Raw genomic sequence first — 25,291 nt, 5'->3', positions numbered from 1 at the left:
TCTTTGGTACTTGTGATTGATATTTTAGCCCTACCTCTGTTTTTCTCAGATGGTGTAATTTTAACTTTTAACTATTAACAATTCAAACTAATTTATATCTTAAATTTGAACCAATCCCAAGATTACTAGGAGGGAAAAAAACGCTTTTCTTACTTGAGTTTGAGTTTTGACTGCAAGAGTTCATATTACGTCCCCGCCTACTAAAAGTTTCCCCCAATCATTTCCTTGCCGTCAAACATAAATCCAGGCATCGCCTCCTGTTTCGTCTAGATTTTTCAGCAAACCTCCAAGAGTACATCTCTCAGTCAAATTTCTATTTAAAGTCACAGTTTCAAAGTGAAGCATTAGAAAGCGATCACTTGCAATTTTCTTCTTGCCAACGAAACTGTTAAAAGTCGAAGGACCGTCCAAACCTTTTCTTTTTGGCATTTTTTTTTCCACTTTAAAGGAGTCAATTTTGCCAGTCAAGCTGTGCGCCCTCACGGACTGTCACTGCAGTCTTTGGGCACAGCACTTGGATTTAGAAAGAAGGATTCTCTCCTTTTTTTATTGCAAGAAGCTGTTCTTCAATTTTTTCGCATGAATCTCCTCGACCCTTACCTGAAGATGACAGAAGAACAGGAGAAGTGTCACTCTGACGCTCCCAGCCCCAGCATGTCTGAGGACTCCGCAGGTTCTCCGTGCCCGTCCGGGTCTGGTTCGGACACTGAGAATACCCGACCGTCCGATAACCACCTCCTTATGGGTCCAGATTACAAGAAGGAGGGCGAAGAAGAAAAGTTTCCCGTGTGTATCAGAGATGCGGTGTCCCAGGTGTTGAAGGGTTACGACTGGACGCTGGTGCCCATGCCGGTGCGCGTCAACGGCTCCAGTAAAAGTAAACCTCACGTCAAAAGACCCATGAACGCATTCATGGTCTGGGCTCAGGCTGCACGGAGAAAGCTGGCTGATCAATACCCGCATCTGCACAACGCAGAACTCAGCAAAACCCTGGGCAAACTTTGGAGGTATGTTTGCTTTCCATTTTCAATCAATTTTGCAGTGCATTTTTACGCGCCGCTGTGCGCAGAGCACTATTTATTTAATTAATTGCACAGCCTGCCTACTGTCTCAAGTAGAGTTTTACAGTATGTAAATTTGACTTGTGCATTTAAAATTGTGTTTATCCCTGTTAATTTTTTTTTATTGTAAGTTTGGATACACTTCGCAATTCTATGTTTCAGTGCATGCACAAAAGAAGTTATATAGACGTAAGGACGCAAACTTTTTAGGTACTTCTTGGTGGGTCACATTTAAACGATTATTGCAAAGATTCAGTTAATGTGCAATAATCAATAAATCCTCTCTTGTGCTTGAAATTAATTGAACACATTTTAATACGAATCTACCATTTTCTGGGATATTTTCAGACTGCTCAACGAAGTAGAGAAGCGCCCGTTTGTGGAAGAGGCTGAGCGTTTGAGGGTGCAGCACAAGAAAGACCACCCCGACTACAAATACCAGCCAAGGCGGAGAAAGTCTGTCAAGAACGGACAAAACGAACCCGATGACAGCGAACAAACCCACATCTCTCCAAACGCGATCTTCAAGGCGCTGCAGCAGGCCGATTCACCAGCGTCGAGTATGGGCGAGGTGCACTCTCCTGGAGAGCATTCAGGTAAGAGACCAAAAAACAAATCAAGAAATAAATAAGTCAAAGAAAGTGAGAAGGAAAAATAAAAGTCGTTATGTTTACTTTTATTTTTATTTTTATTTTTCAAGGGTGATACATTTTGGTACCATTTGTTGAAATCAAATCTTAAAAGGCTTCAGGGCCTTAAACAGACACCTGTTAATGATTAATCACAGAGTTTTACAAGCCATCATGCAAATACACCTGTCAGTATAGTACCAATAAACTCCAATTCCGGAAAGTATTTACACTGGTATTTCACCCTATCACAGTTCCTTTATGCAATAAATATCTTCTTGGATGCATCATTGTGTAAATTTGACTGAGGCTAACTCTGCCTTTCCTCTAATCAGGTCAGTCCCAGGGCCCACCAACACCCCCAACCACCCCCAAGACAGACCTCCCCTCCAGCAAAGCAGATTTGAAGCGTGAGGGGCGCCCCATGCAGGAGGGCACCAGTCGCCAGCTCAACATTGACTTTGGGGCTGTGGACATTGGCGAGCTGAGCACCGATGTCATCTCCAACATGGGGAGCTTCGATGTTGATGAGTTTGATCAGTACCTGCCACCCCACAGCCATGCTGGAGTGACCGGTGCAGCCCAGACTGGCTACACCAGCAGCTACGGCGTCACCAGCTCCTCAGTCGGCCAGGCAGCTAATGTCGGGGCCCACGCCTGGATGACCAAACAGCAGCAGCAGCAGCAGCAGCACTCTCTGACCACCTTGGGTGGAGGAGGAGAGCAAGGGCAGCAGGGTCAACAAAGAACCACCCAGATCAAGACAGAGCAGCTGAGCCCCAGCCACTACAGCGAGCAGCAGGGTTCCCCACAGCACATCACCTATGGGTCCTTCAACCTGCAGCACTACAGCAACTCCTCTTACCCCTCAATCACAAGAGCACAATATGACTATTCAGACCACCAAGGTGGTGCCAACTCCTACTACAGCCATGCAGCTAGCCAAGGCTCCGGCCTGTACTCCACCTTCAGCTACATGAGCCCCAGCCAGAGGCCGATGTACACCCCGATCGCCGACACCACCGGGGTGCCCTCTGTGCCCCAGACCCACAGTCCGCAGCACTGGGAGCAGCAGCCCATTTACACACAGCTCTCCAGGCCCTGAGGAGGCAAGCCTCAGCACTGACTTTATAACACCCATCCCATGCATAAACTTCTCTCTGCCCGGTGGCCTGTGTGCCACCACGCCACACACCCTTCATTGCCAACAGAAAAACATGACAAGGACTTTTTTATAGTACTGAAAATATATCTTTGGATTGGCTCACAACAGTGCCTTTTGTATTGGTTGGAATTGTGATTATATTTTTTTAGATATAATGTTTTAAAAAAGTTAAATCCTCTGTGAGGACATTCTGGTTATAAATATTTTAGTATGTACTGTGTATGTGTTCTGCTCTTGTCATCATCATTATCATCATAATCAGTGTCATCAACATCCTCATCTTCATGATGTGAAGGTCTGAAACATCTAAAGGAGCAGGAATGCCGGGTAAAAAACACCCTCAGTGGCCTTACTTCTCACTAATGTATTTTTGTACAGGAAGTAAGAAGCATGTGTTTACTGACACTGCCGTCTTATAATAGCTTACATTCTGCTTTGAATTTTTGTACTGTACATATTTTATTGTAATTCCCATGAGATGCAAGGATTGAGCAATGCAGTTTGGAAAAAGATTTGAATTTTTGGCCATGATATGACCGTGTCATCAGTGAATTAGTCAAATATTCTACTTCTTGTTCTTTGCTTTAGCTCAAATTATTGTGTTGGAAACGCTATAGCAGGTGCCATGTAACTCTACTAGGGGCCTTACTGTGTTACTAGATGTAACTGAGCGATGCTTGCTTTTATCTGGGTACTGCCTTGATACCATTGGTGCCTGTGGAGCCACACTAGGGAGGCTCTGTCCGCTTGCATTGCAGTGTTGGAATCACAGCGTAGTTCTGACTTCCTGCTTGAGGAGATACAGGAAGTGACCTTTGACCTGATTCTCCTCAGCAGCCAGCAGGTCTGAGTCTGGCATGCTTCTATCATTCCTATAGCCCCATCCTTTTTCCTAACCTTTTTCTTAATTTATTCTTTAGCATTAATTTTATTTGAAAATAACTATTTGCAATTATCTTTTTAATTCAGCAGCAGCTAACTGAGATGAAATGTTTTCAGTGGAATAGTTTGCTGTCATATGTGGTACAAATTTTGTTTTATTTATCATTTGTAAATGTTTCCGTATAAAAGTTTCCTTTATTCATGATCTAGTTATGTACAGATTACTTATAATTACGATAAACACGATGAGTCTTTCTCTAAAAAAAGAAAAACTGGAAGTTTTCTCTTTTTTCTTTCTAACAAATGAATTAATGGATATGGAAGCTACGGCTGTTTTGTAAAGAATTTGCTGGAATCAACAGGATACGTTTTGTTTTTGAAAAAAGTTGCGTTCCTCATTTTATATTCTGTATCATTAGTTCTCATTTTGTCATCTCCTTAATGCAGTTTCCCTAGGTAAACATGGCATTGTCTTAAAAGCTTATCTTTTGTATTATATTGTTTGCAATAAAAACAAAACACTGAGAACTGTGTGATTGCCTTGTGCCATTTATCATCAGCATGTTTCATGCTGTATTATCTAGTATGTTTACAACTGTGGTCCCCTGTGTCTGATAGTGTTTGTCAGCCAAAGATCAGTGATGTTTATTCATACCAGTTATGACAAGGTACCCACAAACTCATGCTCAAAATATCAAGAAAATTAATTTAATGTGCATCAATCAGATCCAGGTTGTTGGTTTGCTAAATTTATTGCTAGACCATTGTCAAGTTAGAAAAAACAAAACAAAAAAACAAACTGTTATATTCAAGATGTGGTACTGGGAACAGTAGTTTTGCTTGTGGCTTCTCAGACCATGAGGTCACAGGTCCATTATTACCACGGCCTATTGAGAAGACGTATGTCCACACCCCTCCCCTGCCTGTATACACGATGGCTTAAAGAAACAAACTAGACATTGAATATTGTTTATTCATTTCTGGCCAAGTAATATAGGAATAGAGCTGACCTTAATAAATCAGTGACAGTGTAAACACAATCAGGTACCATAGCTTTGTGTTGAAATTTGAGGCACATTCACAGATGACGTCTCTTTCCTCACATCAACTGGACTGAACCTTTCTCTGCCACCCACCGCTGCACCTCATCTCACTGCAATGACTGGACTTTTTTTTTTTTTTAGCTTGACTCCATAGCTTCCCATTACACATCATAAAGTAAACCTGTTAATCAACATATCCATTGTGAAAAAAAAAATAAAAATAAAGATGAAGATGATGTTATGACCATGGGACATCAAGATATATCTATAAGCAAAACTGTCAATTTTGAGCATTCATAAAAAAAAGTTAACTTCCAATTTACTATGTTATTTACTAGGACTACTGTTTTAATGAGCTAAATAGAATAACAAACCATTTCATCATCTCATTGTAATACCTTTGTATTCATTGCTGCAAGTACGTATTACTTCCCTTAAAAATTTCTTGATAGATTCTCTGGAAAAAAGGAAGCACAGTTTCATTTTTCCACTGAATATGTTGCACCCAATGTAAAGACAAAAGTTGTTTATCAGAAGGATATAAATATATATACACTAGTGTAATATAGAAAATAACCATAAAATGTAAATGTAAATGTAAATGTGCACTTCAAATAAATTAATTCTATATACCAAAGGCTAAAATGCAGTGTAACATATCATATTGATGTGATGATGATACCTCAATATGCTAATTTTTACTTCACAAACAGGTTCTGGGATTTGTTGAAAGTTGAAAGCAGTAACTGGAATAGAAGTATAAAATAAGGGAATGTGGGTACAGAAAGGGGAACTACATTTTTTCAACATGAAATACCTCATGGAATTTACCGACATTCACAGATTAATGACTCAGATGAATCATTTATGAGAGTATCCATTGTCAGAATTGTGGTTTAAATATGCTTTTTCTAATTTTACACTTCTAGAAATATTGCTCATGTAGTGATTTAAAAAACAATGAAAGTCTTTCAGTGTGTTTCTCCCTGCATTATTTTAGATAGAGTGTGTATATAGGCTACCATTCCTCTTTGTCTTTTCAGACATAATAGTTGTTTCTACTCTGAGTTTTTCTTCTGCAACTTTGCCTCCTATTTTAAAAAATAGGAAAATAAAACAATATACAATGACTTTAGGCTTGTTGCGTTATGATGAGACAGTGATAAATATGGCGGCTGACATCTCCCCCTCCAACAGTGAGGAGCGGGCAGTGTCTGTGAAACCCTGAGTCCACCTCCCACAGAAATCCCCTGAGGGACATCTATCACTGGCTCTCCAGTGGCTCAGACCTGAAGTGAGGCAGCAGGGCCTCAGGACCCAACAGGGCAAAGGGAGGCCAGTTAGCAATGCCTCGGGGGTAAGCAAGAGGTGGAGCATGGGGACAGAAGATCCTCACTAACCCAAATTTTCATCTTACAAATTGAAGAACTGTGTTGGTGACTGAACCAATACATATTGTACATATTATAAAAATGGTTCAAAATAGTCATCATCCTCCAAAACAGAAACACCACAGAAAAGAAAAGAAAAAAAAAACACCTGTATTTTGAACAGTTTTACTGGATTCGGCAACAGTAACCACAATGTCCAGATGCTTTCTGATGGCCAAGCTGGCTCCAACAGGAGTTGGCATAAAGTAACCTGCAGTACACAGGGAATGATTAGCTCCTGATGGAAGATGTTGCCTGAAAGTTTCGCTGGAGCCAACATCTCTGTTCAGCAAAACAAGGAAAAAGTCGACTTTGGTAAACACAGGTCCATGTTCCTCCAGTTTCAGAGAATGACCAGAACATTTTTGTTGAATTGTTTCATTCCTAGGTTCTTGGCAGCTTGTGTGCATGGGAAAATGTGAAAAGTTTACATTTGCAAGACCAGCTCATCAAAAACCGATCGTGGCTTCAAATGAACGGAAATCAAGTGATCAGATTATCACTACATGAGATGTACATTTTTAACAAGAATGAAAGGATGTGTAGGACAAAGATTCAAAAAGTCTGAGAAGGCTATTTGAATTTCTGTGAAATGCAGTTGAAATCATCGGACTGAATTCCCTACTCTGCCCTAAATAAAAACGTGACACGATGACGCTTTCATCGTGTTTCATCAGAATAGTGTCATGTGCTGTTGTCACAGAGTAGCAGCCCATCAGGATATGGCGTCAGTATTGAGGCTTTCCTTTTGCTAGACCACAGTGACTCATTCGTTGGGCTTTTCTGAGGACACAGAAAGCCTTGCCCAGTAGCAGCCCAAACATAATGATACATTTAATATGTTCCATACAGCAATGTCACAAAGCAGATTGTGTCTGATAATGATCACTCTTTTTGCTGTAAGTTTCAAAGCAATTGTACGACATCAGATATTAAAGCTCTAAGAAATCACACGGACAGCCTATCATTACTGAAATAAATCTATATTGGAAAAAAAAATCAGGGCAAAAAGCAACTATCTAAACCATGTGTCCCAGCCTTCTGACCTCGGCTTAGAAAGTCTTGGCAGTGGCAGAGTGACCCAGCCAGTGAGTGGATTGGGGCTGCAATGGGACTGCTCCCCTCCAAACAGCAGGAGTGCCCTGATGAATGTTTCCGAGAAGGATCGGAAACAAGACCAAATTTTTCTTTCTTTTTTTTTTTCAGACAGGCCTTTCCATGGGCAATTTTCCCAGGACGACCCCATTATTATTCCGTAGAGATGTCTGCCCCCTCCGAACCCTATGGGTGGTCTTTCTGAAGGCAAAAGAGGAAAAGAAAAGGAAAAGAGGAAAAAATCTGGTGATACACCCACGGAGACTGGACAACAATAAAATACATAGCAGAGTAAAATGAGACAAAACAAGATGAAGAGTCAAATAGCGCTCCTAAGCATGCGGTACTCTATTTTGACTGATGGACTATGTGTGGGTGTATTTGTGTGTGTGAGTGTGAATATCTTTTGCCTCTTTCAATAGTTCAAGAAAAACAGTCTAATATAGCAGAGGTCTAATCAAGGCGAAAACATAAAATGAACATAAAATTGTATCCAGATTTACGTCTGTATTTCAAACATAATAATTGTATTGATTTTATTACTCATTTATTGTGTGTTCTTAGTTTATTTGTACCGCTGGTAAGAAGTTCTCTGTTTAGATTACCTACACAGACAGTTTGAATTGACCCTCACACTGAGTTGCTTTTAAATTGTCCAGTCCATAAAATTCTTTCTTAAACCAATAAGACACATCCAGCGGAGGAAACCCCTGCTAAATCACAGAGAAAGACAAGCTGACCACAAGGCCGTTTCCATGGAAGCTACACCCTCAGCTGAAGAACTACTATGTGCTGATTCAAGTTGGGAGCAAAGGGAGGGCATATTTCCTACATCCTGAACGGTATTGATTATTGTATACATTAAATCAGAAGAGTTACATGAAAACAAAACCCCAAGACAGTCATCAGAGTGAAAACTCACTCTTGGGAAATGATATTTATTTAAGTTTACAATCCCCTCTTGTCACCGTTTGATTTCACTCACTGTTGGAGTAGACTTAGGAAGTGAGACTTTGCCCCGCAGCCATCCATCTTGAGCTGGCCCCATGAGGACATTGGCCTGTGCCAAGAGGCCGAGCTGGGCCAGCCTGCTGGAACCCTTGGTGAGCTCCCTGTCTTTGTCTGAGGATGTGGAAGAAACCTGGCACCGGCCCGAGGTCAGCGTCACAAAATTATATTACCATAATCCCATTAAGTGTGTCTGAGGCCTCATGAGCTCCAGCTCAGTCTGGGAGGAAGGTAGGTGAGGGCTGGCAGTGGGTTGGTCTGTAGAGACAAACACAGTCAGTGGATAATATGAGATAATAGCTTACCTGCACTTTAAATATGTATATTTTAGCTTATCTTTATCTTTATATTCTTGGCCTCAGTACCAAATGCAAGTTGTATCATTAAGTCAGGCATTAGTATGGAGATCCCCTGGGTCAGCTGAGAAAAAAAAAAAAAAAAAGGTCCATGTGTAAATCTGTACTCTCGGTTTAGAAATCTGTGCACACAGTTTATAACCTGTGCTCCAGGATTCATAATCCGTGCCCTTGAATTATGAATCCATGCCCATGGATTTGTAAACTGGGTTAAAATGATCCCTTGACCCCAGGAGCATTTTCCAATATGGCGCCTCAATCGACAGTAATCGGCAGGACAATATAAATTGTCTGTGCTTTCCAAAACCGTTACAAATCACTGTTAAAAAACAATTATGTTTTATGGTGTGACAACACTGTGGTTAAGGTCTGGTTAGGTTTAGGCACATAAACTAGGGTTAGGGAAAGATCATGGTTTGGGTTAAAATGATCACTTGCAATATGGTGTGGGTTAAAGTTACTACCTCCTTAAAGTTAGCAACCTTCATTGTCATGGCAACAGTAAACACCATGACAATCGTAGTTACGGTTTTTAAATCCATTGGCATGGATTCGTAATTTGAGGCCACGGTTTATAAACTGTGCACACAGATTTCTAAACTGAGAGTGCAGATTTACACATGGATCTTTTTTTTTTCTCAGCTTACCCCAGGGGGGCTCTGTACATTAGTGTAGAGCTCTGTTGAAACATTCTCAAAGCATGTGTTTCATCACAGTCTGCTGTAAACTATTGTGTATGACAGCAATATATGTCAAAAAAAAAAAAGCCAAAAAAACATGCAAATGTTCCTATGACCAAGACAACTCGCCATAATTGAATCCAGGACCCTAAATGAGATGATGGATCAAGTGGGTTTGTCTATAAGCTTTATATAATCAAGATTTCTCATCTTTATCTTTATTATCCGTCGTTGCTCAGAAAAGGATTCTCTCCAATAATAACAAGATTTTCCATCCATCTGTACATTTGTTTCCAATTAAGACACTGAGAGAGAAGTTTGTGCTGTCCAACCAACCACGGATACAGCAGTTTGTCTTTGCTAATTCTCTCTCTGTACCTAAATCTCCAAAGAGCATATAGTTTTACAGTGCACATACCCATTAGGCACAGGTTGTTAGAGAGGGAGCAAATCGACATGTCAGCAAAACTGATACCGTTCTCAAGGGGCATGAGAGCTGAATATAAGCCAAGCTCTGGCTGTTGATCCTTAAAGGGGACGTATTATGCTTTTCCTTATTTTCAGTCATATATATAATGTTAGAATGTTAGATGTTCATATTAAATGTGGCCAAAGTGTCAAATAATGAGGTAAACATATGTAGAAGTAATCCCTGTGAGCAAAAAGCACCAGCTTCAGACTGCTCTGAACACTCCGTTTCTACGGTCATCTGCTCCGCTCCGCTAACTTTATGGCATTTTTCCATTGTTTAGGGGGTAGTCACGCCGAGCCATGGTAAAGCTGACGGAAAGCTGACCAATCAGAATAGAGTGGGTTCATCAGGAGGGGAGCCTTAAAGAGACAGGAGCTAACTAAAACTGTCAGTTAGAGACAGAGGCTGAACTGAAAGGGCTGCATAAAGCACCAGTATAAGATAAATAAGGAGGTTTTTTAACTGTGAATCATGCAAAGCTACTCTAGTGGAGTCCCAGAATAAAGATATAGAGCTGGAAATGAGCATAATAGGTCCCCTTTAAGGCATAAGGCTGTGGCTGTAACATATATATATAGAGATCTGACGTGTAACGTAGGAATGCAGCCTCGTTTCTGTGTTGTTTCATTGTTTTAAATGGTGACCACAATTTTGTATAAAATAACCAAAAATGGCTTGTAATAATATTTTTTTTCCTGCCATGCAGTGTACTATTTATAGAGACTTGTTCAGCTACTGAATTGCATACAGGAGGAGTGCTGTGAGGTTTCTGCCTGCTTGCTTTCTCAGTTCATAATTATCTTTCATGTTTGGCCCGTACTGGATAACAGCGTGAAAAACAATGTAAACTGAAGACCATTGAGTCAACTAAGCTCTCAGATCAGAACAAGAATGAAATGAGTGGCACATGGTGTGGGAGTGTGTGTCTTTCGGGGGAGCAGAGGTATAAGTTCCTAGTTCTCGCAGCCACTAGAGTAGGACAAACTTATTGGCAGCCATTTCTTTACTTACAGGGCCCAGTATCTCAAACATACCTCCCTTCTGTTTGGCCATTCCATTTATGGGACGACCAGTAAGACTTAATCCTCTGTTCAAATAAGTTAATACCTCAACTAACATGTAAAAGTAAAGTTCAGGGCCAAATGCAGATTCCTGAGAGATAGACATGGTCTAACCTGGCAGTAAACCAATTAATTACAGTGACTCATTTTGTCATGGAGACATAAAGTGACACACACACACACACACACACACACATAACCGGGCAGTCCCTCTCTCTTAGAGTCACATAAACTAAAAGAGAAAAAGAAAAACATTTTTTTTCTGTTTTGTTTTATTTTGTTTTGCTTTCAAATTAAAATGCCTCTATCTCACATTTTCCAAAATCTACAATCCTCCACTTTCCATGCTCTCTTGTCATATGTGTCTGTTTACATGTGTTATGTATAGGTTTCACTTCCTCTTTTGCTGCTTCTCACTCTCTTTCCTTTGCTGATCCCCAGCCCCAGCATGTGTTCTGATATCGTCCGTCTCTGCAGCCATTTCCTTTGGGAGAGGAGCTTAGTGAAATATGGGCAGAATGTCTTACGGTCAATGGGGTCTTCACCGGCCTCATTTCCTCCATGTGGAGCTCTGTCAGAGGGCGCTAAGCAGAGCCCCCAGGCCTGATGCTGACAGCACAGGAGGAAGCAGACAGTATTAAGTTCCCTTAAAATTAAAGCAAATATCACTTCACTGTAGTAAATAGAAGCAGTAACTCAATTTGAGTAAAGAGGCTAATAAGACACAAGTGTCTTGTGATTCTGTCCTCAAGGTTTGCAGGAAGATTACTGGGGCGAGACAGCTGACTGCTCTCATAAATGGGTGTAAATACACTGAATGCTAAGCCTGCTAGCTTTGAAACTAAAGCTAATATCTCAAGCAATAATAATAATACATTGTAACCTAATTTAACGGGTCTGTCAAAAAGGCATCATGTGGTCACAGTCCCATCCTGCGACTTTTACAAAGTTATGTGTGCAGCCTCTTTATTAATTGGTAGCAGTTCTGGGATGGGGGAGGGGCATGGCTCGGGTTTGTTCTGCTGTGCGGCCCCATTATTTTCTCCACAGGCAGTCTAGTGCTTTCCAGCTACCTCTGAAGCATCAGCAGTTTTGGCCTTATCATGTGCAGAAGGGAATACTTTGAAACAAGGTGAAGAGAGACTCTGCTGGAAGCTTTTATGCACCTCTAATTTTAGAGAACAGTTACTTTTACAGATGCCCATTCCTCTCAGACAGTTTTATCTCTTTGATGGCCATATTCCTTTTGTGGCAGGCTATCGTTTCACACAGTTCCAGCTCACATAAATTCAGATTTAAAACTTTTCCTAATTTTGCAGCTGTATTTATAACAAAAAAACAAACCTCATGAGAATCCTCTCCAGTGCCCCTTTTTCCAACATTAAAAAACATAGAATTAGCATCATGTCCCAGAGTGCCTTGCAACAGCAGCTGGGGGAACAGGTGTGTGTGGTAAGCCCATGGTGAGGGTGATGAGGTCTGCCGTATGTTAAATGCATAAAACACAATATTGCTGCTTAACTAGTGCAGAGGGAGACTGAAAAAGATGCTAACCTCTGTTGGACCTATGTTTTTCTGTCTGTCAGATCATAGAGGAGAGGAAACTGGCCAATTCATCTGGAGAGAGAGAGACAGTGGAAAAAACGCAGAAAAGGTGCCAGTTAAGTGTCTTTTTTACACGGGCTAGATGAAAGAAAAGTTTTGATCTCTGGCTTTAGAGCAGGATCACACATTTCAGTAAATGAGTGAGTGTGGTGCCCAAGCACAGAGGCAAAGCTGCCAGATGGTACGTCCAGCCCTCACTCTCTCAGCCTTTTTCTCAAGTCACTTTCTGTAACTTGCTGTGAAATTCCAAGGAGACGTCAGGAAGAGAAGAATCAGGAGGCAGACATTTGGTTTTTATGGGCAGTAAAGCCAACTTCTTGACTGCAAGACTGCATTTTGTTAATGATTATTTTTCTTGCAGGAGGAATTTTACTCCTTGTTGTGTCTGTCATCATTTCACACTACAGTTTTCTCTCTACCTGGAAAATCATCCTTGCCAAGTTTAACCCCCAGCAGATGAGTGGGAAAGGCCTTAGAATCAAACTGCAGAAGGGCATGTCCCCCAAATCTATTATCGCTGGTTGCGGTAGTAAAGCCTGCTGGTGTTCATGGGCCATGATAGCCCGTTAGCATTTGCCAATAGAGAGTGAGATGAGCCTCCTAACCCTGGGAAAAATCATGCCCTCTCCCGATTTATGATAGCTGTGAAAACTTCAAAATTCTCTCCCAGATGTGTCAACAAACATCACAGCGCAGGTTCAGCTATGTGTGCGCTCATGTGCAAAGATCCAACAGGCCTGTTTGACACCTTGTTAAGGTTTTTTTCTTCTTCCTCCTGCCCTCTCTACCCCTGCACATCCATGCCCCTGTGGCCCTTTGGGCTTTGGTCACTGACCCCAAAGCTGTGAGGATCACTCAAGGGAGCCTTCCACTACAACAATATGGCAACATTTGGCCTCCAGATTTTTTTTTCCTGAGGTTTCTCCATGAACCTTCATTTAAAGATTATCTTTATTGTTGCACTGCAAATTTATATGTCACCATTGTACTGCTGCATTATTTACTCCAACTGTGATTGATATTAAACAACCTCAACACCACAGAATTACAAACAGAAGAATTAAAACAGTCCAGGAACTGAGAAGAAAAACTTTTGTAAAATGTATTTAATTAACAATGATTACATAAATGAAACACTTATATTACACATATATTTGCTGTTGCTGTTAGATTGTAGAGTCAGTTATACATCTGATAATTCAGGTGTCTTATAACCTTCACATTCACAGGTTTTATGTCCTACCTACACCATAACTAGAGTCCAAGGACCTGTGTCCCTGTGTCTAATCTGCCAAAGTACTCCACAATAACCATGAGAACAGACTCTCCTGTAAGATCCAGGAATGCGCTGTTGCATATCAATGACCCACATCAACAGAGAAAGACAGAGGGAGAGAGAGAGAGAGACAGAGAAACAACAAAAAGAGAGGATAAAAGGGCCCCTTCCCAACACAGGCAAACTCACACACACAAACACATTGCAAACACACACAGGCAGGCAAGTCCGTAAAATATGACAGCCCCACGGTGAAGAAGGTGGGGGTGAGAGAAGCCATATTGTAACAATCTTATTCTGTGGTCATTAATCGTATCCTGCTGTTCCAGCCTCCCCACGACCGTGTGCGCTGAGCGTATGTCAAACACATTTCCCCTTTCTCGGTGGGCGCACTCCCAGCCAGCTCTAATGCTGCACAAAGACACAAACCCTGAGAGCTCCTGAAGGCAGACAGGCCAGATAATCTCCCCCTCGGACTCCAGCGCCAAGTCCAGAGCCAGCCATAAAGACACAGAGAGACACAGGCCCACAAGGAATGTCCTCTGGCCTGTCTGCTGCTGATGCTACCACGCTACATTCACAACAAACGCCATGACAAATTATATGTATTGTGAATGAAAAGATAATATTTCAGTAGAACTTTTTTATCACTGGTCCCTGGTTTCATGACTAAAAGTTGTGATATGCTACTGTTTAAATATATGTTGCCTCACTGTTGCTTTTTACCACATGGCTTTCCATAAGTGGATTCCAACTAACAATACAGATGGCTTAGCTCAAATATCTGCCCTTATATGATCAGTACAATGGGACACTTTAATGTGACACTGGGTTGGAATCAAGAACAAAAGTTATCATTTGAGATAAAGTTCTGTTATATAAATGATCACAATTTCAGTATTCCACAGCAATCCTAAAATCAGTTCATTGACAAACAGACAGTATCTGGACAGCCATGGGCATTTGGCAACAGAAAAGTGGTCTTCCCTCTCTTCCTTTTTATCCTTCTTTCTGTCCATGCTGCCTGTCTTGCTCCCTCTTTCCCCCTCCTGCTGTGAGCTGCCTCATTAGGGAAGTGATGATGTAACCCCTCCGTTTCATCAAGCGATGTCATTTGTCATTATGACTGACAAGTGCCGAGGTGGGCCAACTGACTGACAGGAAAAAAAGGCCTCCCATTGACCCTGTAACCAGTTTTATCAATTGCTACACCTTTCTCTTGCCTCAGTTCATAAACAAACACATACTTAAAAAAATTTAAGATGGCACTATTATCACTATTTTGTCAAACATAAAGACATAAAAAATATTGTGATCATCAATCAATCTCTACATTTCCATATTGAAAGTGGATCTACCTGTGTCTCAAAAACTGCAACTGAGGACTATTGCCAGAAACCTGAGATGTCTCTTGACAAGTGGAGTCTCCAGAGCAATGGAAAATCTGTCTGTACCCCCATCAATCACGGCACAGGAGATTGGTTCAAAGACCTGCTTTTCACTAACAATTTGGTCTGAGATCCTGACAAGATAATAGATTGTGAAGCTGTCAGAATGGCTTGATTGAGGAGATGTATTGATCATAAATCAAAGACATTCCAGTGTGTGCAGCTACTGTTAGTGATATATTGGTATCAGTTCTGTTGCTATTAGAAGAAGATCTCTGTTTGTGGTTTCCATTAAAGCTGAGGAAGAAGATAATTTTGCAGGCTGAAACTAAGGATCCAACCAGATAGCTTAGTCTCCTCTGACACCCCCGGCTTAGACAACTTTTATTCATTTCCTTCTGTAATACAGAAACTCAAGGCTTGGGCAGCAGTCCATGAGAAAAAACAAATGAGCTAGTGAAACAAACAAAACAACCATGGCAAAGATATTATGATTATCTGAATGTGACAGCAACAAATAGATACACAATGAACACTCCTACCAAAAAAGACACACTTAATGTGATCAAATTAGTTTTCCTGTGGTCAAGGGAGGAGTGTAAGGAGTTGGAGATGCCTTGACAGAACCCTTGACCTGTGAGTCTTATGGGGTGGGTGCCCGTCAGTGGGGACAGGAGGGGGGTGATTGATTGGGTCCCTGTCGGCGGGCTTAACTGGACATCCTACAGAGATACCCCCATCCATCACATAGTCCAGACTCAGGAGGAGCTGCTTCCAGATGGGCAACACTGTTCTTGGGCCACCCTGGCAGACGTCTGGAGGACCCTGGAAGACCTAAAATGTTACTGACAGCAGCCACAGACAACCCATAACCTCTGCATCTGTGCCTGTATGTCAACACGCTTTGAGAGTCGTAGCACATACCCAATCTAATCAATACCATACACCAACTAGGACTTGCAGAAACAATAGCTGTCATTACAATCACCAACCATAGCTCACTGATCATCCACAGAGTGGAGATAAGAGGTAGCAGCGATGGTGCGCTGGCAGCGATCACTGTGTCTAGTGACTAGTGAGGCGTAAGATGGAGACTTAATTGTGGTGCAAGGCCTAATTGCATGGTCAGGACAGGGGGTAATGAGTTAATCCCGAGCCAGTCATCCATTATGAGAAGAAGCAAGTCCTCAGCACAGTAATTACACTGCTGCTCATTAACCTCTAAACTTCAGGACACGAAGGAGCTGGATGTGTTAAATTTTGCTTATCATTTCTATCTTTTCAATTCCAGTACATGCAGTAGGTTTGATAACAGGTTTAGTATTTGTTAGTGGTGGTCTTAGCAGTTAAGCAACAGTCTTCATAGCGTCCACCAGCCAATCCAGGGAGGCAGTCAGTGATTTTGAAGACCAGCAGTGCTTGCCAGGTTGCAAGCCCTGTTGACAGATTTGAATGTATTTTCTAGGAGGGGCTATTTGGGGGAAGGAGACAGGGGAAATATTTAGGGGAATGGGTGGGGATATATGTGATCCCATGGCCCCACTATGACAGGCGTCACGCCGCTCTCTACGCGATGATCTCTTCCATATGGACCCAGGAATGGTCAGTCTGTGTTTACATAAGCTGATCCTCAAAATGCGTCCTGAGACTCGTTCTCTGGCACTGCAGCCCAGGAGGAGAGCAGACGAAAGGCGCTTGGGCAATCAGGACACCCCCTACTGAAGATCCATTAACACAAGTTGCACAGTGGCACCAAGCAGAGCAGCAACCTGCCAAAAACACCCCCAGTTTCACGTTCACTCATACGCATACACTTAAACACACACCAAGCACTGTTAAAGATTACACCCATCATATTTTCATAATTGTTGGAGGCACCTGAAGTCAAGGCCAAGCCAACACATTTTGCCTGGCAGCCTATGAAAAGGGCCATTTGTGTGGAATGTATATCAAAAGCATTTCATCTGTGTTTGCTTCTGCAAATTGAAGAAAATATCAGGGTGTCACATTCAGATGGCATCCTTACAGAATCTGAGCTTCTTTGTCAACCTTGGACTGAAGAAGGTGTAAAATAATTTTAACGAGGTGGAAGACTAAAGTCTCTTAAGTTTCACTGCCAAACTATATCCTGGCAGTTGGACTTAAGACTGGTACCGGTCAGTGCAACAGAACTTACAACCTCCTGCTGTGAACGAAAATGTGAAATGTTGAAAAGTTAGACTGTTCGGTCCTTTGCTACCTAGAAAGGTGTATTACACAGTCCAGGAGATAAATCATAGTTATATGAGAAGATGTCTGCAAACTGAATAAAAATGATACTGTGATCATTTCTCTGGTGTACCTCCTAAGGGTTCAGACCCCATAACACAGAGCTTTTACACAGAAAGAAATGACAGACCTGTAGCCACCAAGCTACTCTCCACTGTCTCACTGATAGCCTCTCCTCAATTCAAAACATCAATTGACCCTCAGAGTATAAACCCCTCTGTGGATGTTTGGAGAAGGGGGCTCTCCCTATAGTCTACTTAAATAACCACTTCCCCTGGAATGAAAACAGATCCATTATAGGACACTGGTATCTCCTCTCTTACTGGGGCACCTCTCTCAGTCTCCACTGACTGAGTTCAGGGTCTGGGCTTAGCGATGGGCGCTGTGATGGCGGAAGACTGCCCCTTCTCTGTTGACTCAGTGCTGGAAGTGAGTAAGCTGAACTCAGGCCTTGTCTCACCAGGGACTGGCCGCACCCGCTAATGACATCCAGCCCTTGACATTCTTAAAAAGTCTCTGGTTATTAAGGAAAACAAACAAGGACATCAGACACACTCACTCTCTGTGCTAACAAATACCATCCCCAGGCAATCCGGTGGATTGCTGGTGCAACTCAATAGTCCCCTGTTGAAAATCAAATCAGGTTATGGTGATTTGGAATGTATGGCAAGTGTAGCCCAGCATTTATCCTGTGAAGTGAATGAATGAGACAACCGTAGATTTGATAACACGCAGTGTGTTCAGGAAGGGTGTGTGCCTACCTGACTTAGAGACTCAACTTTTCCAGCTACTATACTTTGAGGAGCAAAGGGGCAAATGCATGCACACACACACACACACACACACACACACACACACACACACACACACACACACACAAACACACACACATTTGCAGTCGAGAGTGATGTGTCCTCATTGCAAGGGGTTTCGTGGTGGGATGTGGTTCTCATCCAATTGGAGGGAGCTCTTCCACCCCCTCCACCTGCCCCCACATCCCAAGCTTCCATTTCCCTTCCTCCCCTCCCTTTCTCCCCCATCTTGCCACACATCATTGCCCTGCTAAACGCTGACAATTGGTGACAAATGGACTGCACTGCACACTGTGCGTCAGTTGCCCCGGGAGACGGTGGCAGACTCGGGGTAGGGAAGGAGAGCAGAGGAGGAAGGGAGCAGGGAGTCTTTGCAGCAGCAAGGCGCCTGGCACAGGTGGCTGAAAATCAATACAGATCCGGCCTCTGATTGGGTCTGACAGCACAAGAGCAGTGGAGTGTGGGAATCCGCTGAGTGCCACACACAGCTAAATTGGATGATGGAGGGTAAGAGAGCAGAGGAAGAGCAGAGGGGAGAGGGAGGGGTGAAGACACGTTATTCCACATTATTACAATGACATTTTACGCAGGGTGACAAGGACACACTCCAAACGCATGCACACATAATACAGGATAAATGAGACAGACACTTAAACAGATGGCATCTGAACACTTGCGCTCAATTCATATTTTGTATGTTTCTGTAGCTCATGTCATTATATGACAGTCCTGAGGGAATTACACTGTTCAGGGTTAACAATGCAGCTGCTGACAGTGGCATGTTGAGCTATTAGGCCACTAAATGCTCTGGTTCAGTGCAAATAACAAAGACTCATGCATGCACATACACACGCACATGCAGACTGGTTTTCACTCATGCACAAACACACACTTGCTGAGCTTGCAGTCACACTAATTTCACCCAAGGCTGGATGCACGCAAGAGTGTGGCACCCTGGCCACTTTTCCCCCTGCTTGGCCTTAACATGTGACCTGCCATTCCTACAGGCCCGGAAAGGTGCAGATAAATGAAAAAAGGAAACAAAACAAATGAGTGTGTGAACAAAAATAAGTAAATACATAAATATCAAGATCAAAGCTTTTATATGGTTGTCATTACCTCTGTTATATCTTGGAAGAATCACATTGGCAAGTACATACAATGTACTGACAAAATTGTTTCAACGCCATAAAGCATATTGTTAAATTTCATGCACTTCATGTCCAAGGGAAAAAACAATCCATTTTCCATTGTTTACTTACTTGATCATAATTCATCAGGACACTTGTGTGTGGAGTAATTCTAATTTCCTGCAGGAGACAGATTTACCTATCATAGTAAAGTGAGTGATATCACAACACAAAAAGCATACAGAGAATAAAAGTGACAAGGGACACAAGGAAGGGAGATTAATCAAACTTTTATGAGAAAGAATAAGTTGATTTTTGGCCTGTGCTCAAATGTTCTGATGAATGAGCTCACCATGACTGAATATACTGTTTTACACAAATCTACATACTTAACTTTCTGGCTGTGGATAAAACATTCATGTACATTTGAATCAATGCTGATTATCTACAGCTTAAGCCAAAGGTTTCTTCATCAGAGGGTTGGAACCCATTTTTAGAGACCACAGTACACTGTCAGTGTATTTGACAGGGAGGACCCCAGAGTTGGGTAAGTGACAATTCCCACCCTGCACCCCCTAGTAAAAAACCCCTCCCACATATGACAGTACAAATTAATCAAGATCCCAGACAAACCCTCACCCTTTATGCAACAAAAGGATTTTCCCTGGCCATCTATGGCCTCAGCAGGCAATTAAACTACATGTGCAAGTGTATGTGCATGTGTGCATGCTTATATGCATCTATATCAACAACGGCATCCCATGCCATACATTTTTATTTTATGCATTAAACATGAGCAAATATCTGTGTCGGACCAGCAATGTATATAAACGTGCATGTGAGTGTTTGCATTGTAAGAGTATGTGTGTGTGTGTGTGTGTGTGTACATGCATGTGGAGGAAAGTGTGTTTTGTGTGAAAGGGGGGCACAGAGGGGGGCCATGATCAGCTGTGTTCAGGTTGCCTTCTTTGAGGGGTGGCTGGGTGGGGGTGTGAGGACATGTCGGCCCTGTGTGTGGGAACCCCGCGCTCCTCACTTCTCATACATTGTTCTCCTGCTCCTACAAACCGTTAATGCCACAAAAGATGCTCAGCCTATTGTGGCTCGGGACAGCTGAGGGGGGAGGGCAATGGGGCGGAGGCAGGCGAAGGGAGGAGGGGTCTGGCCCAGCCTAAGCCTGGTATGGCTGCCTTGGCTACCTCCCCTCCTTTTCTGTCCTTTCCTCTCCTCTCCTGTCCTCTCTTCTCTCTGCTCCTCTCTCCTCTTCTCTTCTCTTCTTTCCTCTTCTCTCTTCACTCAGCTCTGCCACTTAGCCCCTCTCAAGAGGATTTGGCCAGGCCGGATTTAGGGGGCCGATGCTTATCATACAAAAGAATTAAACCAACTCAAGGTCCGAGCTTTCTCTTCTAGTCCACTATGGCTAATCTGAGAATCTGTGAAGGAGGGCTTAGGTAATGTTACATTTTCATTAGACTTCTGATGGCAAACGGGCCACTATTGGTAAGAGCCCTGGGTGCCATTGTGATGCAAATCCTGATTATTTCTTTAATTAAAGCATTGGAGGGGGGCAAGAGGGGAGAAGGGGTGGAGTTGACACTGACAGAACTGCATGTTCTTACCCCTACTAGACAAGGATTCTCACGTCCGTCCCAGACTGGAGATCTGGGGCTCTGGGGGATTTGGCTGGTTTGTGAAGGGCTGGTTGGGTTAGGGGGATTGGGGCTGAGCCTTTGAATCTGTGACACAGGTCATTTATACTCACTGAGAGCACGTAATTTTTTCTAAGCCCCCAACAAGTAACAAGATTTTTGATGCCATTGTCATCTCTGTCTGAAGTGCACATACATATTAAATTAATATATTGAATTATATTTTATATATATAATATTAACATATTAAATAAATTAATCAGTGCCATCTGAGGATCTCACATTTGTGCTCTTTCCATCACATTTTTAAGGATGGAGCCACATTACCTCACAAGGACAAAATGTTCCTCACCACTGTTCATATCTTATCATGTTTATAGTTGCAGAATTAATTCCTGAAAAACCCCAAAACCGAGAGAAGATGGATTCAGTGGGATAACTGTGAGCTGAACTGGAACTTTTCACAACAAACCAGCAGGACGATTGATAGCTGTAATGAGCGTCTGTTACTGCGGGGTGAAAATTAAGGCATATGCTGATGGTTTCTGTCCCGTTCCTTTAAGATGATGTGCGCCACAAAAGAGGAAGGCAGAAAAACATTGAATGTTGGGTAGATGAGCGATCCACCCTCAGGATCTGTATTGTTTGTCCACGCCATGGTTGTGGTATTCATGGGAAGACTGTGTACCCTGTACGGCTGTAGACCAGATGTGGTCCTAAGCTGACTGTTAGCAGCCAGGACAGGGACGACTGTAGGCACCGGAGACACACAAACACACACACACACACACACACACACACACACACAGAGGGGGGGGGGACTCAGATGTGTGCAAGACACCTCCCAAATCACCTCTGATCACCCTCCAGAAGTGGGTGAGAACTATGTGTGTGTGCATGCACGTGTGTCATGGTTGGTGGTGAGTGCACGCTGCTGGTGATAACTGTTGGAGGTGGAGGGATGTAGAGGGAGAGGAGGGCAGGAGGGGAAGGGGAGTGTGTGGAAACCCTGAGAACTTTTTTTTTTCTCTTGGCATAGCTGCGCTGCTCTCCAGGACCACGGAGTGTTGCCCCCCTGCAGCTTAAGCCTCTGTCTCTTTTTGTCCCCAGCACAACAGCCTGTGGCATTCCATGGCAGCAAATCTGGCTGTGCTGTCACATGGGGGAGATTAGCCAAACTAAGACCTCAATAGAATGCTCACTTTACTCACCCATTCCAGCAGTGGCCGCCCCCAGTGCCCAAACACGCTCACACACCCAATTTAACCGTTCCTTGTCTAGACAGAGTGCAAAGCGATTATTATTGGCATTATTAAGACTTATAAGAAATGCTCTTTTTGTCATTGTCACATTCCCAGCGGTACACATGAGCTGCCAAGCAATGAGTCCTATTTCCCAATCTGAACGACACTTCCTTGTTGGTCGGGACTGTGCAGCACTATACCCAGCAGAGCTGTAGCTTCTGAGACTAGAGGTAGAGTGGATTTACATCCATTTCCTATTCATTTTCATCTGTAACTGTGGTTTTCTTGTGCCTTCTGGCTCCTCCGGTCCACCTCCCCTTCATAATGCAGTTATTCTGGGCTTGGTCACAGATATTTCAAGTTATTCTAGCCACTCCGCCACTACCCGCACACACACTATCCTTATCTGGCTGGGGACACTCAGAGGAGGATCTTCCAGGAAACAAAGTTCCAGCAGGCTGGAAAGGTCTGTGGCTGCCTGAAGGGACCTAGGATGAACTGAGAAGGGGACAGGGGGGAAATAGTAGAGGAGATCTGGGTTGAACAGAACCCTCTCCTAGGGGGTACTGCAAGAACAAAGCCATCTGACTGCATTTACAGACAAAGAGGGAAACGCATATGGTTCATGTTTGTAGCATGTCAGACTTACACCATTTGCCCCTTTTACGCAACCCCTCCAGCCTCATTTACATATGTATTCATGCTCAAATGGGAATTATTAGATTAAGATTTACCAGATATATTCCCTGGTTACGTTCTTAAACCCCCACTTACATCAGTTTGGAGTTAATGCTTTAAAAGGGGGACACTTCACAGATTATTTTAGGAGCCAGAATCTGATGGTGGTTATGTTTTTTAGAGTTAAGTCCATTGTTCCAGTTATTGGTTAAGTGAATCAATCTTACTCTTTCGGTTAGCTTTGCAGAGTTGGGGAAGGCTGAGCTTCATGAGGCCCAGGAGCTGAGGCCAGGGCATGAGTCTAAGTTTGCAGCTGGGGACTGGGGGCTACAGTTGCAGCGGCACAGAAAATAATTAGGTTTATTTTCATGTAATGGTCTACTGCCCAGAGCAGCACCATTGCTAAGCATAGGCAAAAAGCTATTTTATCGCTGCCACATAAAAGAACCTCTCTTACCGCCTCCCAAAATGGATGTCATTAATGGACCAGGTCTGGTTGAAAAGGGGTGAGGGTAGGGACATGGCAGGCAGGGGGAGGGCTGATACATTAACGGAGGATATATGGGCAAAAGCTGCCCAATCCAAACTGGCGAGCCACTCAGGCCGTGCCTCAGTGGCACTGCCTCCCTCACCTGCTTTGCATTACAGGCAAAGCAAAAGCAACAGTAAACCATGAACCATGAAGTTTAACCATTAAGCATTGCAATATAATTGCCGTCTATGGTATATTTGCTCTGAAGTCATGTACTGTGTGTTACTATTGCCGATCAGGAACAAAGAAGATTTCAGCTGCATATAAACCACAAGGGAGGTTACTCAAAACCTACACTACATTGCGATCTAATCAAAAACTCCTGCCAACACCATGACAGGTCACTGTAAGCCATCTGTCTGGATAGTCTTGCTAGCTGTGAGTATATTTCTGAAATAACTACACAAATAACAATGTCTTGTTTACTTTCATCAACACATGCATATTAAATTGTTATAATATCAACATATTTTATATTCTGCTTCCAAACGAGCTGATTTTGTTTATCCTCATCATCCAGTCTCTTGCTTGCTTCTGACGTAGCTATCTGGCAGCTGCAGCCAGCTGTAGCCAACCCAGTGCACCGCAGCCCAGCACAGTCCTAGCCAAGCCTAGCCAGGCCGGCTGCAGCAGTTGGCCTGCTGGCTTTTACTGGACACATTAAGTCATGCCTTTGCGTCTGGGAGACATTGTGAGACCCAGCAATCATCTAAGCCACCAGTGATCTAACACAACCAGTGGAAGGGAGCACCAGTGACGTATGTTAATCACATCATTCCACATCGAGTGTATATACCCCTGTATGTCAACCCATGGAGAACACTGCCTCACCAGAAGGCCCATCTCACCTTAGACCCCTGGCTCCAGAGCTGCACTTGAATCTACAAGTCCTGTTTTTCAGTGATGTTTGCAATGCAACACTGTATAGTCAATTAATATTAATGTAAGATGCATAGGTCCAAAATGAAAGTAATAGCTTTGGATCACTGCAGAGTTGGAGGTCATGGGTGTGTAAATGATCAGAGGATGGGTCAATGGGTTCTGGAGGCGTGCCTTCATCTTTCACCTCCATAAGAAATAAGGCGCCTCAGCTAAATTTACCTCTCTTTGTCAGGCTTTGGGTGCCTGTCAAAGAGACAAACCTTAATCACCTCCTCTTGGCAGTTGACCCAGTTCTTATAGGCTTGCTTTGCAACATGGAAGCTGTGGGCATATCCAACATATTAATCCCAAGTCGTTACATCCCCAGGGACATGGGATTACCAAAAAATCCAGAAAAATAAGGACCAGATTATTTATGGGGAGACCAGGGAATGTTTTTTTTGTTTTTTTGTTTTTTTTCCACATATGACCTCTTGCCACTCTTGTGACGCGCGCGCGCGCACACACACACACACTCAGAGTCAGGAGCAGGAGTGAAGTCAGTGTTTGGCACAGAGAGCTATTGTTGGTACCTGAGATGTCAGGCTCCTGGCTCCACTGATTCAGCCGCTTATTGCCCCCTCTTATTCCTTCCATCCTTCCTACTTTCCACTCACAGCAGCAGTGCTTTGCCAGTGGGGTCACCATCTCACACGACAGTCTCACAATGCTGTGTTGTCTATAATATGCTAATATTGATGGTACATGCAAGTGATTTTAAACAACAGTTGACCAAAGGTTTGTGATTTTGCCCCCCCCCCCCCCCCCCCCCCCCCCCCTCCCCACGCCTCCAAACCCCCACCCACCCCCTGTTCAACAGAGACTGCTATCAGGCATTTTCCAGCTGTCTCATGTGGTAGCCTTTTGGCTAATGGCACCAAAATTAGTATTCATGAAGCATGCTAC

General features: G+C 43.1%; 1 protein-coding gene across 1 annotated transcript; it reads left to right on the top strand.

Annotated features, from left to right (window-relative positions):
• The first annotated feature begins 277 nt into the window (after positions 1 to 277).
• On the top strand, positions 278 to 4,265 carry LOC121884668 (transcription factor Sox-9-B-like). Its single transcript, XM_042393607.1, has 3 exons — positions 278 to 1,007; positions 1,410 to 1,657; positions 2,026 to 4,265. Exons 1-3 carry the CDS (start codon positions 580 to 582, stop codon positions 2,793 to 2,795), a joined length of 1,446 nt encoding a protein of 481 aa, XP_042249541.1. The 5' UTR covers positions 278 to 579; the 3' UTR covers positions 2,796 to 4,265.
• Positions 4,266 to 25,291: the final 21,026 nt, after the last annotated feature.

This window comes from Thunnus maccoyii, chromosome 18 (assembly GCF_910596095.1).
Source record: "Thunnus maccoyii chromosome 18, fThuMac1.1, whole genome shotgun sequence".
NCBI lineage: Eukaryota > Metazoa > Chordata > Actinopteri > Scombriformes > Scombridae > Thunnus > Thunnus maccoyii.
Note: the sequence above shows the minus strand (reverse complement) of the source record. Positions and strands in the feature narration are given on the sequence as shown.

Bases quoted from the DNA above. Each gene is read 5' to 3' on its own strand.
- LOC121884668 (XM_042393607.1), top strand. From the start codon at position 580: ATGAATCTCCTCGACCCTTACCTGAAGATGACAGAAGAACAGGAGAAG. The intron at 1,008-1,409 runs GTATGTTTGCTT...GGATATTTTCAG, and splicing joins ACCCTGGGCAAACTTTGGAG to ACTGCTCAACGAAGTAGAGA. The intron at 1,658-2,025 runs GTAAGAGACCAA...TCCTCTAATCAG, and splicing joins CTCTCCTGGAGAGCATTCAG to GTCAGTCCCAGGGCCCACCA.